The following is a 15,730-nucleotide window of genomic DNA, read 5'->3' as shown; positions in this document are numbered from 1 at the left end:
TTAATTAATATCCAATGAAAAGAAAAAGAGAATGAAAAGAGTCCTGATTTTTTTGTGATCATACATTTGTTAATGTCTTAGTGGTACCTTTGCTTCTACGTTCAACCTAAATGAAAACAAAAACATTGAAGCTGTTTGACATTTCTCTTTTTGAAGAAATTATATGCAATAACATTAAAATAGCAGTAATTCTGCAGAAGCACTTTGCTTTAATGTAGGTAATTCACAGCATGTACAATTGGTTTAAATTGGAGGACTTTGCAACCTTGCTTATTTAAAAGCATGCTTATTCACAACTGTCTTTGGACAAGCAGTTTGATTCAATTTGATTTTTAAAATTAAGTATCAAGTTGACATTTTCTTTATGTTTCAGCCATTGAAACAATTGTTGCTTGCACTATCCCCAAGAGAGGCCTTTTCCTTCTTTCATGGCTATTTTGCTGCTTGCTGCTGATAATTCTTTTGTATATTTGGACCAATCTAAATATATATAGACAACATAATGCCATCATGCTTGCTTTTTTTGCTTCACAAGCAAAAGTGCTTGGTTTTTGTTTTGGTTTTTTTCGATGAGATTATTTTAGGGGTCTGCTTATAAATCAGTCGTCCTTATTGGCACTTTTATTATTCTTAATTGTTTACAGGCCCTTAAGGATGATGATGATGCTGAAACTGGATTAACTGATGGAGAAGACAAAGAAGAAGCCAAAGAAGAGGAGAAATTAGGGAAAATCCAATATTCCTTGGATTATGACTTTCAGAACAATCAGGTTTGAAACAAATGTGATCTTAGAATTTTATGAATTAAAACCCAGTATTGATAACCTGCAGAAAAGTGCTGTCCTGAGGTCTCCTAGAGCACAAATGGTGATCTCCATTTCTCCCTTATCTGGAGAGGTTCCACAGAACCATCTACTCACTGGTTCCTTGGTTTTTGTGGTAGTTATTGACTTCCCTTCTTCAATTTGTCCTATCTTCCTTGGAAGTCAAATTTCTTTGAATAATACTTGGCTATTGGTTATATCCTAAGATGTACCAAATGAACACTATACAGATTTTTAGATTAAAATATAATTTACTAAATATATGAAAGAAAATAAAGTACAAGAAGGATTCTTTAAGGCAAAAGTTAGTTCAGATTATAGCTATGAGCCGTGGTGGTGCAGTGGTTAGAGTGCAATACTGCAGGCTAATTCTGCTTATCACCAGCTGCCAGCAGTTTGGCAGATCGAATCTCACCATGCTCAAGGTTGACTCAGCCTTCCATCTTTCTGAGGTCGGTAAAATGAGGACCCAGATTGTTGGGGGCGATAGGCTGACTCTGTAAACTGCTTAGAGAGGGCTGTAAAGCACTATGAAGAGGTATATAAGTCTAAGTGCTATTGCTGTTGCTACTTAAAGCAAGACATTCCTTTTAGAGTAATTGTTGATTGAAGTAATGTCTCTAAGTACATCTTTCTAGTTCAGTTACTGCCTGAGTCAGGCTTCACGTAATTCACCTCCTGTCCTGTGGTAACCCTTTTGTTTACTAATTCCTGAAACATGTTTGGTTAAAGCTTCATCTGGTCCAGAACTTAATAGGCCTTACTATTCTCATATATTCCTCACATATTCAGAAAATGAAAAGACTAGTATGTATGTATTAATGCACTGACATCAGTGGTGGGTTGCTACCAGTTCACCCTGGATCAGGCAAACTGGTAACAGCAGCAGTGGGAGGCTCCGCCCACCCGGCCAGACATCTCTGTGCATGAACCAGTAGCAGCCAAAATTGAAACCCACTACTGACTGACATGTCAGGAACAAGTTCTCCTTAAATGTCTGATTAAAATTTTGCTGAACTAATTCTTTCTCTCTGTCTCATCTCCTTTTCCAGCTTCTGGTAGGAATAATTCAAGCTGCTGAGCTGCCTGCTTTAGATATGGGTGGTACATCTGATCCATATGTGAAGGTTTTCCTGCTTCCTGATAAAAAAAAGAAATACGAGACAAAAGTTCACAGGAAAACCCTTAATCCTGTCTTCAATGAACAATTTACATTCAAGGTATTATAATGTCGTTACTTTTTCATGGCTTATGTTTACTAAAGTTTAACCCTATAGCTCACCAAGGAATTGCTTATAACCTAATCAATTGTTACTGTTAACATAATGAACTTTTTTAAAGTAATACCTATTTCAGAGGTTGCCTTCTTGTAAAAAAATATACTTAAAAGACAAGTAGAATATTCCAGCTGTACTCACTGTCGAGACATCCCACGCTCAACACACCAGGGATAAGAGCAAAGCAAAGAGCTCACCATGCAAAACCGGAAACACTATGGAAGGATCGTGGGCTGCAATGGGGGGAAGGGCATATTCATGGTGATGGGGGTGCTAGAGGCTCAGTAGGTGGACGGTCACCCTGCGGACAGGATAGGGGCCGTTCAGGTGTTTGTTACCGCCTGTTGACGCATCCGGGTGATGTGGCAGCTTGCACAAGTGCGGAGCTGGAAACCCGGAAGCATAGCCTATTGGATGACTGAGTGGCGTGGCTATTTAAACGGTGTTGGGTTGCAGTAGATCCCAACGCCGACTTTGTGTTGCCGGACCCCAGAGAGGCGGAGGACGACACCACCATCCTGGAGACGCTTGAAGTACAAAGCACCAGTGAGCCTCCGGTGGTTCGGCCGAAGGAAGCGAAGCCTCAGCGAGTGGTGAGCACTGGCGAGGACCAGGACCCTGCTGTACCGAGTGGGACAAAGAGTTCGTCAGGTGACTGGTGGCATAGCTCCGCTCTCACTGGCCCTAGTATGCATAAAACCCCAACCCCTTATCAAGGCGAAGCCCCCTTCCAGGGCTGGAGGGAAAGGAAGTGGATAGAAGATGATGACGGCAAGTGGAGCTACTCCACTGGCCTCGGAGCCTCCACTTTGGACATATTGAGGGAGAAGTTTGGAGAAGCCAGCTTTCGGGATGCAGTATCATGGCAACCCTGGATTGAAGGAGGGGAACCCGCTAACTCCTGGCAGGGGGGAGGGAGTGGCCCTGAACCCCATTTCCATTTAGCAAGTCCCAAATTACGGGTGGATAAAGGGACTAGCAGGGTCAGGACCACAGAGCAGCAGCTTCCAGGTCCTCAAACCCCTTCTTTAGGTGAGGCTTCCTGTGAGACAGAGCAGGATGCACACCGCAGACCAGGGGGTCGGGAGGCGGGCCATGCAGGCCTATGGACTCAAGCCAGCCAGCGCAGGATGGAGGAGAGGGATCCGCAAGGTGCCCGAGGCGCTGGTAATCCGCCTATGTGGCTACCTGGGGTGTGGCCACAACAACCGCAGCAACTGTGGGGCCCTCCCCCGATACAAGCCTCTTTTGACGGTAGTGCTGACAGGGTGTCCATTTTTCTAAGTCAGATACTTAGACATATGGACTTATATGGTCGTATGTATCCTTCGCAGTGGGCTATGGTTATTGCCATCACTGCTGTTCTGCACGAGGAGGTGGCTAATTGGGTTGCAGATCTCCATAGCGAACACGCGAAAGAGTTAGCCGGTGTTGGCTTGTTTTTGGAGGCTTTAAGAGGACATTTTGAAGATAGTGTAAGGGTCCAAGTAACGGAAGGGGAGCTACTAGCTTTGAAACAGAGAGGCCGCCCGGCCAAAGATTACGTAAAGGAGTTTCGCACCTTAGCCAGGCGACTCCGCTCCTGGCCTGAACGGTTACTGGTACACCAGTTTCGGTCTGGACTGGATAGAGAGGTGAGGCAGATATGTGTGTATCGTGGCTTACCACCAAAGCTGTTGGAATGGTTCAAGGCGGCAGTGGAACTGGAAGTGGGCTTGCGGGAATTCCGGCCACGTGTGAATCAGCCACAATGCTTTGCAGTGGCAGCCAAATCAGTGACCCCTAGGGATCCTGGGACAAGCAACTCTACACCCGTCAGACCCGCAATGGCTGGAGGAAGAGGAACCTTGCTACTTTCTATCTTTCCTTAATATTGTCTTAAATCTGATTGATTTTATTAAAAAACAACAATATATTGTGATGCTGTCCTACTGACTGCTTGGCTGTTATGAAAGCTGACCTGATTGGGAGATGGGTTATAAATTTGCCTAGAAAGGAACTTAATAAATACAGCAAAACAAAGAATTGTTCAATAATTCCTTTTCTATTAGACCTATTGGAGGGAATGGGGTATTATTCCCTCTTAAAGAAAATAGCACCTGACTAATTTTATTATATACATGTATTTATATTAGTATTAGTATTATAGTACATGGTTCCATGTACTGTGTGGCAGTTAATTGAGGGTTATTAACACCATGTGAAATAATGATTTCCTTAAGCCTCCTAGCCTTTTCAAGGTGGAAATGAGATTCAAACTGGAATTTGTAGCTGCTAGAAACTTAGTGATATTCACAAAAAATAATGAGAAGCCTTAAACTTGATATTTTCTCTGAAGGTTTGGAGCCAGGTCCATTATAGGCCAGGAAATTTTTCAGCACAGTCACATAAACTGCTTTGTATGCATTGTTAAGAAGCATAACAATGAAATCTTTATATACTTATCCAGCACCATTTTTAAAACATACAGAATATAACATTAAAAAAGAGCAAATCAGAATTACTTTCCATCTCTTTCGGTGGGTAAAGTTCTATATTTTCCCTGATCCTAAAATAATTTTAGAGGTTTTACTATATGAAGTATATCTTAAAAAACGTTTTGCTGGGATGCTTCAAAAGCTGACAAAAATAACATTTCTTTGTCTAAACTAATAATTAAACTAAGTTTAAATAAATAAAAATATCCAGTCACTGCCTCTACAAATATCAAAGTTCTAGTATCCTTCTATAATATCAGCAGACATGTACATTAATGTACAGATGTTATTTCTTGCTTATCTTAAATAGAAGTTTTTCCTTTTTTAAATCTGAAGGTTTTTTTCATCCATTATAAATGACAAAATTTACAAGAACGGAACCATTTTGAAAACAAATAAAAGCTAAATATACAGTAGAGGCCAAAATTGTGGAGACCTTTTGGGAAAAGTATATTTTTGAGGTTTGATGGCTAATAACTTTTTTGGGGAGTTTCAAGATAATCATTTTTTTTTTATGTACAAATTAAATTTTTATTAATTTAAGAAACCACATAATACATTTATAAATGCAAGTAAAACAATTTACAACAAACATCATCTTTATAACATCTACCTATAATATCTGAATTGTTACAATATCAATATCCTATATTCTTCAATATACAATATTTCTCTCACCTTATATAATGATATTATTTTATTGATATCTCGTATCTTTGATTTAAAAATTTATTTTACTCTATTGATATCTTTTCTTTTATTCAATTTTTCTTTCTTTCTTCTCTTTTTTTTTCACTTCCCTCTAACCATTTATACCATTTTTGCCAGACCAGATAATATTCAGATTCTTCTTTTCCTTTTTTTTTTTTTTCTTGTCTATTGGCATGATAGGTTTGATGGCTAATAACACCCCTCTTTTTTGGGGAGTTTCAAGATAATCATATTCCACTGCTGGAATGGCCTGGGACTAGCCCAGATCTTAGCTCAATTGAAAATCTATGAAGCCAACTAAAGAAACTTGTTGGTCAGAAGCGACCCAGCAATAAAATCCAGTTAATAGAAGCAATCATTCAATCTTGGTTTCACATTATAACAGCTGCCGAACTAAAAGACTTGGTTCACATCATGGGAAGACATTGTAAGGCCATAATTCATGCTAAGGGTTACCCAACTAAGTATTAACTGATGTGATAATTTTTGTATATCTCATTTTTTCTACGTGTTTCATTTTTCTTCTTTATACTGTAACTGATATTCTAAAAGCAAATCCTTCATAAAAGTTATTGTATTACATTCTTGATTAAATTATCTTTCCATTGATATATAATTTTATGGTACTACTCCCAAAAATAGTGGTGTTATTAGCTAGCTTTAGGAAAATACATTTTTCCCAAAAAAATTTCACAATTTTGGCCACTACTGAATGTGAAGAATATAGGCTAAAAGCTTCATTTATTTGGTTTTAAGAATACAGTTAAAGGAAATGTTCATATTTGAAAATAAATAAAATCATTAAAATGATTTGAGTACAGATCCAAACAAGTTTTGCCCTACAAACCTATAAAAGATGCATCAATTGCGTATCTTCTTCTTAATGTAATATTACTAATAACAACCCTTCTGCTCTATAGCAGAGAACAGCTGGAAAATAATCCAGAATATGGCCTCCTGTTCCAAAATATACAGCAACATATCATGGTAAAGGACAAGCCTCATCATTAGCAAGATGAAAAAGAGAAAAAAATAAAATTCTTTTCAAAAAAACCTCTATCAAGTTTTTAATTATTCTGTACCAGGCAGCAAAAAAACATCTATTCTTTTTTTATCATCCTATAACTTTTGGGAAGAGAGAAATGACAGCATGATTTATTGAAGGGAAGTTCCTACAGTATTGAAAGCTTATGTGTCTGGGGCAGATAATTTGCCTTTAGCTTCATGATGGAGAGTAACTACTAGAACTCCAGGCAAAACTTCCTGATTGATGAATGAGCTACCACATTGTTCTATGGATTGCTGTATTGCGGCCATTAAAAAATGTCATCAAAGGCCTCTGCAAGAAAATATGCCTTTTCCCTACTTTCAGTTAAACAGGGATGGCAGATAATAAAGGAAAGGTTTTGAATTGCAGTCAAGGCATACTTACTTTTAAAGATGTTATAAGTGGCTACTTTTTTCTCTCTCTCTTTTTCTAATTTAGGTGCCGTATTCTGAACTGGGAGGAAAAACTTTAGTGATGGCAGTATATGACTTTGACCGCTTTTCTAAGCATGATATTATTGGAGAATATAAAGTTGCCATGAACACTGTAGATTTTGGTCATGTGACTGAAGAATGGCGAGATTTGCAGAGTGCTGAAAAAGAAGAGGTGAGAGAACTATATCCTTTGTTAGAATTCATTCAGTTTTATGCTCGGCTTCCGTGTTTCATTCATTAATCTTAGGATGGTCTTTTCAAATGAAGAAAATCCATAGCACAAAACAAACTAAAGAAATACTTGATTGTACATATTAGAAGGGCAAAAAGGATAAAAATGAATAGCTAGGGCATGTAACAGACAAAATGAAATTTGCATACCTTTAGCTGCAATGTTTTGATCTTAAGCATCATGGCTATAAAGAAGAGCAATACTTATATATCAAATGAACAGGGGATGTACACAGAATATGCATGCATTCAGGGTAGCAACTCCTGTCCTACAAGTAGTCTGCTCCTGTGCCAGGGAATTGCTTTGCTTTGAGACTTTTATTATTCCAATATTGGGCATCTCTTTTTAAAAGTATCTGGGACTCAGGCTGGAAATGCTCATTTCTTGGGCTCCTGGAAAGTTTTCACTTATTGAGGCAAGATAGTTCATATAGAAGTTACATGTAGCTAAGATAGTATAATATACGGTAGGTAATTTCTTAAAAGTCGCCTGAGTTTAGATGAAAATCTATATATGTGGAACATGATTGATTGATTGACCAAATGTTGTTTCAAATAAAATCAATATGACAGGTTCTGTTACACCAGGTAGTGTTACATCACTTCTTCTCTTTGTTTCCCCCTTTTCAAATCGAACGTTGGAAACCTGATAGATAATATAAAGAGTAAAGTTAACCAAAAATATTTTTATTATTGATACTTGATAGATTTGGATTCAAATAGTTAGTAAGTTGGAAAGTGTTTTCCAGTGCTTGATTCTTTGTCTATCTTTTTATAAGATGTGTACCAGTTCTCTGTCTTCTTGTTCTAATCAGAAATCATTTTTTTTTTAATTTGATTTATATGCCGCCCTTCTCCGAAGACTCAGGGCGGCTTACAATGTGCTCAGCAATAGCCTTCATCCTTTTGTGTATATTTATACAAAGTCAGCTTATTGCCCCCACAACTGGGTCCTCATTTCACCTACCTTAGAAAGGATGGAAGGCTGAGTCAACCTTGAGCCTTGGCGAGATTCGAACCCTGCAGTAATTGCAGGCAACTGGTCTTAATAAGCTTAATAACAGGGTGCCTTAAACCCCTGTACTATCAAGGCTCTTTTCAGGAACCAATAGAGCTTTGAATATACTAAGGAGCCAAAAACAGCTCTACTATCTTGATTATATACTACTGGCATTTCTTCCTTAAGGCTCAATTTCCATATTTATTTATAGCACATTGTGGTGATATAGGTGAATCTTTTAGGGCTAAGCTATAGAAGAAATATGGGCTGAAAAAAAGCCTCCCTTATGGAAACTAATGCAGTAAATAGACTAATGTTCCTTCTGAGATTCTAGGCTTGACAGTAGCCTAGATCAATGACAAAATTTATTGGGAATGATGGCAGTTGAATTCAGTCCCATGTGAATAATACATAATAGTTAAGATGATGTTTGAAAGACTGATGTTTAGAAAGTCATTGGAAAATGATGCTAAACAATTTTTAAAAGAAAGTTTTCTTAATATATACTTAAAATAACAGGAGGAATAAATAAGCATTATGTTCACTGCTTAATGAGTATGCCAAAAGACCTCCTCCCTCCAAAAAAGAGGCAGAACAACTGAATTTTGGCTGGTCTTCTCCAAAAGTGGATACATATTGCCCTGAAGAATTATAAAAAGCACAACTGCAACTGCAGCTTGATTGAAATATATGTATGAGTTCATATATAGGTATTTAGGAGTAGATGAAATAATCTATCTTTAGAATACTGAAGGAACAAATATTTACCCAAAGTTGATTTATCATATGCTTATATACATAGTTGTTAATAGAGATTTAAATTGTACTAGACAAAAATAAAATTCATAAGATATTTATGCAATGTCTCCATTTGTAGGGAGATTTTTCTTATGCTTGTACTTTTCATGAACCATTTCAAAAGGTACAGTTTATGCTTGTCTAACTACACTGAAGATACTCCATAATCTCTGTAAGCAATTAATTCTACTGCCAATCTTTTCATATTGTTAGGGGTGAGGAGCTTTTTCCAATACAGCCAGAATATACCTTCGTGTAAAGTCATTCTTCAATGGCCTGCAGTTTGGAGAAATAGATCTTGATCTACATGATAACTCTTCAGATACTAGAAGATATATGGGTGATATTCTGTATCAACCATATATCTTCTGTCTTCAAATTAGTTTAAACATATCCTACTCCTTCCACCTTTCTGATAGAACTTAGTTTCTGATCAATTCATCTTTATTTTTGTCTTTGAACTTGATGGCATCCTTATAACATATTCCACCCAAAACTCAATGCAGCACATTAAACAATATGGATAAATTGAAAATTAGAAAAAAGCATCCTAATGATATAAGAAATTTGGCCGGGTGATGGGATTCCCTTTATTATATGTAGTCAAGCAGTCGGACAGTAATCTACCTAATAATTTTATTTGGATCCCTGTAGTGAGCAGGAAGTTAAAATTCAACGGCCTGCATATTCCTTCCAATTTTAGGCTGCAATAATGGCCACTGGATTAGGAAAGGCCATCTTAGGTTGACTATATTTGATATGAGCCACAGGTATTCTGTTGTGAGTATTCTGTATGAAATGTATGGTGATAAACAGCAAGATGGGCCTGTTATATTGAGACAATAAAATCTCATGAGCTACCCAAACAAAACAGCAAAAATTCATGCAAAGATTGCTGAGGCCAGATGTGCATCACTGGGTATGTGTTTGGCTTGTTAGTGCTCAACAGCATGGTACCACAACCTGGCCCACTAATTATTGTAAAAACATAATTAAAATCAACTTAAAACCCTAAGCTACTGGATTCGATCCAAATTATACAACAAATGTAATTATGTTCCATTACTGAAAAGACATTTTATAACAGACTTTCATTTCCTTTCTTTTTTTAATTACTGAATGTAATGTTTGTCATAAAAAAACCAAACGTACAGTCTGTTCACACTAAAACACATTTTTATGGAGAATTTTTCTTTCTTCATTTTATATCTATATATTGCTAAAACCTAAACTATCATGACTTTTAATTGGGCAGAATGGTGCATCATAGGGCAACAATTTTTGACCTAAGGTTCTTCAAATGGGCTAAAATCCAGGATCCATAATTCCCAAAGGAATGAAATTTGTGGCTGCTTCAGTGTACCATACTGGCTGCTGGTGAACTATAGGGCTGCTGCAATGCTCACATGTTCTTCATTTCCAATATTTCATGACAGTTTCCAAGACAGTCTTTCAATCCCTTGCTCCCTGCCTCAAATAGCAGGGAATGCTTGCTGGGAAGGGAGGAGGGAAAGGAAAGGAAAGGAAAGGAAAGGAAAGGAAAGGAAAGGAAAGGAAAGGAAAGGAAAGGAAAGGAGGAAGATTTCCAGTGCTCCCTGCCAGATTTTCACCAGGAAATTCAATGGGGAAGCCAGCAGGAAATCAGAAGTCACTCCTGCTCCCACAGCTTTTTTGCCTGCCTTTGGACATTCTGTTTCTCTGTTTAAATATCTTTGAAGTAAATGGCAATTGATTACTTTGAAACCGAGGCTAAAATTTTAAATCTCCTCATGGTTCACAGTTTTGTTTGTCCTCCCTTCCCTCAGCAAAGCAGCAGGCAGTTCCTCAGGTTAGCCAATCTGTGATCATTCTGTTTAGGTAAGGAAATACGTCAGAAAGGATTACCCTATAGCAGGGATCTGCAACCTTAAACACTTAAAGAGCCATTTGGACCCATTTCCCACAGAAAAGAAAAACACCGGGAGCCACAAAATCCTTCCTGTGCCTGACTATTTCTTGAGCGGCCACAAAACTAGCATATGTAGTTGAATTAAACGTTCTGTTTTCTTTTGAAACTTTTCTTTTCTTGGATTTATCCATGGCTGGCCTACCAGGGTTAAAAAGCTCAATAAATCGCGTGCCAGCTGATGTCGCATACTAGTGGTTGTGACGCATATTTTGAATGACAGGGAGCTGCAGCAGAGGGCTGAAAGAGCCATATGCGGCTCCAGAGCCACAGGTTGCTGACCCCTGCCCTATAGTTACAGGTTGTGTAGTTTTCACATTTGTGACCTTAAGGGAAAAGCTTTTGCAAGCCTTCTAATGACAGTTTGGCCATTCACTTAATCACCTCTAATTACTTAATTTTTCGCCCTCTTTATGTTTTTCTCTTTGCTAATTCAGTTGCTATACATAATAACATTTACTTTTAATGAGCAATGCACTGACCTACAAGACAAAAAGATTTGACATTCTGTTGCCCTCTTCATTGATAATTCGGCCTATTTTCAGGCCACTTCTTAAGAGGGTCAGCATTAAAATCAAGGGATGGGTTTTTAATGTGATATGGGAGCCTGCTCTCGGTGTTAAATGACCCAAGTAAATTTATAAAACAAATTTATGGCATTTTTCATCTTCCTACATATGTACAAAAAATTAGTGTTGATGTTTTTAAAGTACTTTAAAGATAAGAAGCAAATATATATATTTATTAACTTCCATGAATTTTAAGAAACTGTCATACTCTGCAGAAGACTAGATTACAACAAATAATGAATTCATGTTATTTGATTTCATTTAGCCTCCTTAATATCATACTGTATATGATTTCTACTTACTACATTTTACTTCTTCAAATTACTGTTGGTTAATAGATTGCAATATAAACAATAGCAGGCAATGTTGTCACTTCCAAATGTTGTTGGAGCTTATAATTTGTGGCCATTAGCTTGGCTGGAGCTGATAGGGAGGTAAAATCCCTATGAATCCCTTGGTACAAAGCTAAATACTGTATTTGAATGACAGATTATGTTAAATAGGGTTTTTTTTAAAAAAGCAATTAAAGAAAACAGTATACAATGTAATGTCTATGGAGATTCTCAGTCATCCAGGTCACAGTTTCCAAAGGCTTTTTCCTTGAAGATGTTTCACCATCCAAGCAGCTTCTTCAGTTCAGTTTAAAGTCCAGTTGCCTTTTGAAAAAACACCTTTGGGATATGCAATATAATATCTAACCTTGGTGCTGGTTAGGACCAAGAGGGCATATTCAAATCCACCTTCACTCATGGAAACCTCTAGCAGAATGTTGGATCAGTATTATCTCTCAGCTTACTGGATAGTTGTTGAAATGAAATTCTATGTGACAGATAACAATTTGAGCTCTTGAAGCAAAGGAGTTTACAAATCTAATGTCTTGTTGTTTAATTTATTTAACCAACAATATTGTACATATACTGTACAAATGGTACAGTATAAAGCTCATTGATTTGCTAAGTAATCTTTAATTTTAGTAAAGCATCAAACAATAGCAACATTATGCCGGTGAAGCATATTAGATATACAAATTGGACTTTGCCATTTTCTGTAAGTTTTGTTTTGATGTTTGGATATGTTATCAAGGTTCACATGGGCTGGGAGCAAAGAATTGACTTCAAAGTTCCATCCCACCTCTACACAACCCATTTTATGTGAATTACTATTCTAAGGACAGCAGCATTATAAAGAGTGCTGCTATTACAATCTGGCTACTGCTGCTATTGTACAAAAGTTAAAGAAGATAAGGCCTTGTAGGCATTATAAGCGTTTAAACTCCAAATTCAGTTAAACATTTCTTTCTTTCAGTCTTCTGGAGAAGACTCCTTTTACCACCATCAAATTATCACAAAGGTAATAGGAAAAAGAAATGCATTCTTCAAAAGGTTAAAGGCAAAAAAAAATGAGAGAAGTTTGAGAACAAGAAACCTTAGTCATTTTCTTCAGAGTCCTTCTGCTAGTTTCTAAATGCCAATTTGGACCATGTCAGTGATTACCATACTAACTATCTAATTTTGTATTTTTCCTTTAGATACATGCTAAACTGACATTTAAAGTGCTTTGCACTCAGGTTGCAATAGACAGAATATATTTATTAAACAAAAAAATACCTTACATAAAGCATAGTAATGAAAAGAGCAAAATTTGGTTTCCCACTGTAAATTGCTGTAATAGTTTTAGACATGCTGTGGGATAAAAGGAAATATTCTGTGCAAATATTCTGAAATAGATTTATAGAGGTGTACCATCTAAAATAAAAGTTGATCTTTCAGTCCTAATTTAGTCCTAATTTATCTGGGAGGATCCTTAGAATAACAACACAGACTAGTAGTGTTCTGCTTTCAACCACAGCTAACCTGATATTTTAGAAGCACAGAAAAAGGTTATAACATGAACATTCAATATGTTCTCTATCACTTAGCTATTTCTGCAGTAATTGTCAATGAAATATATGACTTTAGACTTTGTTAATGAAAAGTGCTTACTGTTTATTTTACTGTAAATAATTGTAGCATTTAGGTATCTGCAGAACGTCCTTCTTCAATCAGAAATGACCCATTCAAAATATGCATTCCCAGAGAAGCTGTTCATTGTCCCCGTCCCACATTATGTGATTGGATTTGATGTCAGGAGGTATTATTTTACCTAGTCTTATTAAAAAGCCTCCCCAAAGAAGTTAGCCTTGAAGGGGAGGGGGTTAAAGCCTTACAGAATCTGGTAAAAATAGGTCTTTTCTGGACAGTATCTGGTTGTTAACTGATTATTGCTACTCTTAGGAGTGAGAGGTTACTGCCAAAAGTGCAGTAATCTCTCACTGCCCACTGCCAGGAGTTAAATCCTGATTGGCTCAAGGCTGACTTAGCTTTTCATCCTTCCAAGGTCAGTAAAACAAACCCAGATCATTGGGGGCAATATGCTGACTCTGTAAATGCTTAGAGAATGCTGTAAAGCACTATGAAATCTAATTTATAGACTTACTTGATAGCTCTACTATGCTTATGCATAACATAATTTGCCAATGTAAAGAGAGACTTTAGATTTCTCCTGACTCTTGGAATATCAGTCCACAAAGCTAGGAATGGCTGAGCTATCTCGTGAAATTGGACTAAATAAATGAAACATTTACCAAACTGGAGAAATTACTAGCAGATTTAAAACAGTTCTTTATGTTCAATTTGTATTTAAACTTTGATTCCTAGCTTCCAGAGGTTATGTTTGGGTACTGCTGATTCAATCTCAAAAAGTACCCATGAAGCATATTAAAACAATTAAATAGAAATATAAAACCTCAGGGAAATCCCATCTACAGCTCAAAGCTCATGAAAACCCCACTATTTTGCAGGCTGCTCCATCCATGCCATCCAGTGGTGAATTTCATTTTTTTTTACTACTGGTTCTGTGGGCGTGACATGGTGGGCATGGCATGGCTTGGTGGTTGTGGCTTGGTGAGCATGGCAGGGGAAGGATACTGTAAAATCTCAATTCCCACCCCACTCCAGGGGAAGGATACTGCAAAATCCCCATTTCCTCCCGATCAGCTGGGACTTGGGAGGCAGAGAATAGATGAGGGTGGGTGGGGTCAGTCAGAATTTTTAGTACCAGTTCTCCGAACTACTCAAAATTTCCACCACCAGTTCTCCAGAACTGGTCAGAACCTGCTGAAACCCACCTCTGATGCCATCTCCAAGCCTAATAGCACAACCTTGTCTTGTGGGACTTCCTAAAGGCCAACAAATTTGGGGTCATTCTAACATCAGGGTGGGTGATCTTCCACAGGGTGGTTGCCATGAAAAGGCTCTCTTTGGGTCCTACCAGATGGAACTTCATAGACAGGGCCTGCATCAGGATGTTTCCTTTTTGGATTTTTCTTGTAAAAAGTCTCAGGCAGATTTGACAGTATATTCTTGCTTACTTGAATTCAGGTTTTCACTTTTATTACTGTTGACATATTAAGCTCTTTGTATTCTAAGGTTTTAGTCAACATTAGATTACACACGCTGTGCACCAGTAAATAACATATAAGCTGAAGTGAAGCTTGAATATTGCTGCTGAAACTGGATAATATATTTAAATTAGAATGACATTTTATTTAAAAACCAAATAATATATTAAAGAGTCATGCATTTGTTTAAAAAAGAAATATATATGATATGATTTTTATAATCTCCACGTTCAGTATATTCAGTACTTTTTTTACTTTTCTCGTCCTTGCACTTTTATGTTTTTAAGTGAGGTCAAAAGATTTTAACACATTTAAACATTCTTTTTTTATATAGCTAAACGTCTCCGATTGTTAAGGTGAGGTATGAATAAATGCAGTGGCAGAAAAGATATGATAAACAATGACTTAGTTCTATCTGTTGGTTTGTTTATAAAATAGTCTGAAGCTTTCTGCTAAGCAGCAGTCACTTAAGGTTATTTATGGCTCTGCAAGAGATGTACACTATTACTTAAGTAAAAAATTGTATTCCAGCTTGTTTGTTTCAAATATTTTTTCATCCTGAATTGTTCTTTGGACTCATGAAGACAGCTTTAGATATATAGCTGGTTGCACAAATCACTTCTACATGCAATATTACCTGCAGTACCTGGGAGAAATGAGATAATCAAGGTGTGGTTTTAAATGGTATCTACAACTAGGATAATGTAATGGGGAAACTGTGTTCTCAAATAACAGTTTCTATTACTTTTTGCAATGTGGTTGATTTTGTGAAGAGTCTATAAAGTGATTTTGATGCATCTCAACAACCTTGCTCCACATAATAGATTTCTCCCAATATTAAGGTAGCTCCAACCTTGTTAACCAGTCCAAATAATAACTGTGATTTTGGAATATGTTATGGTTTAGCTTTGTTATTCTGTATTGTGTGTTTTGTTTAACTTCTCTTTTATGTTTTTCACCACATGTCAGCCATACAG

General features: G+C 37.0%; 1 protein-coding gene across 4 annotated transcripts in view; it reads left to right on the top strand.

Moving 5' to 3' along the window:
* SYT1 (synaptotagmin 1) overlaps positions 1-15,730 on the top strand; it is a 313,952-nt gene that overhangs the window by 228,619 nt on the left and 69,603 nt on the right. For 3 of the 4 annotated variants that reach the window (XM_034403843.3, XM_087874077.1, XM_034403844.3), the window contains exons 6-8: positions 645-770; positions 1,877-2,044; positions 6,776-6,943. In XM_034403843.3, coding sequence (XP_034259734.1) covers positions 645-770; positions 1,877-2,044; positions 6,776-6,943 — 462 coding nt within the window. The remainder of the gene's footprint in view (positions 1-644; positions 771-1,876; positions 2,045-6,775; positions 6,944-15,730) is intronic. The other variant, XM_034403845.3, reaches the window with a different exon arrangement.

The sequence above is a fragment of the Pantherophis guttatus genome, chromosome 7, assembly GCF_059756535.1.
Source record: "Pantherophis guttatus breed Tessera chromosome 7, ASM5975653v1, whole genome shotgun sequence".
Classification (NCBI taxonomy): Eukaryota; Metazoa; Chordata; class Lepidosauria; order Squamata; family Colubridae; genus Pantherophis; species Pantherophis guttatus.
This window is presented reverse-complemented; position numbering and strand designations above follow the sequence as displayed.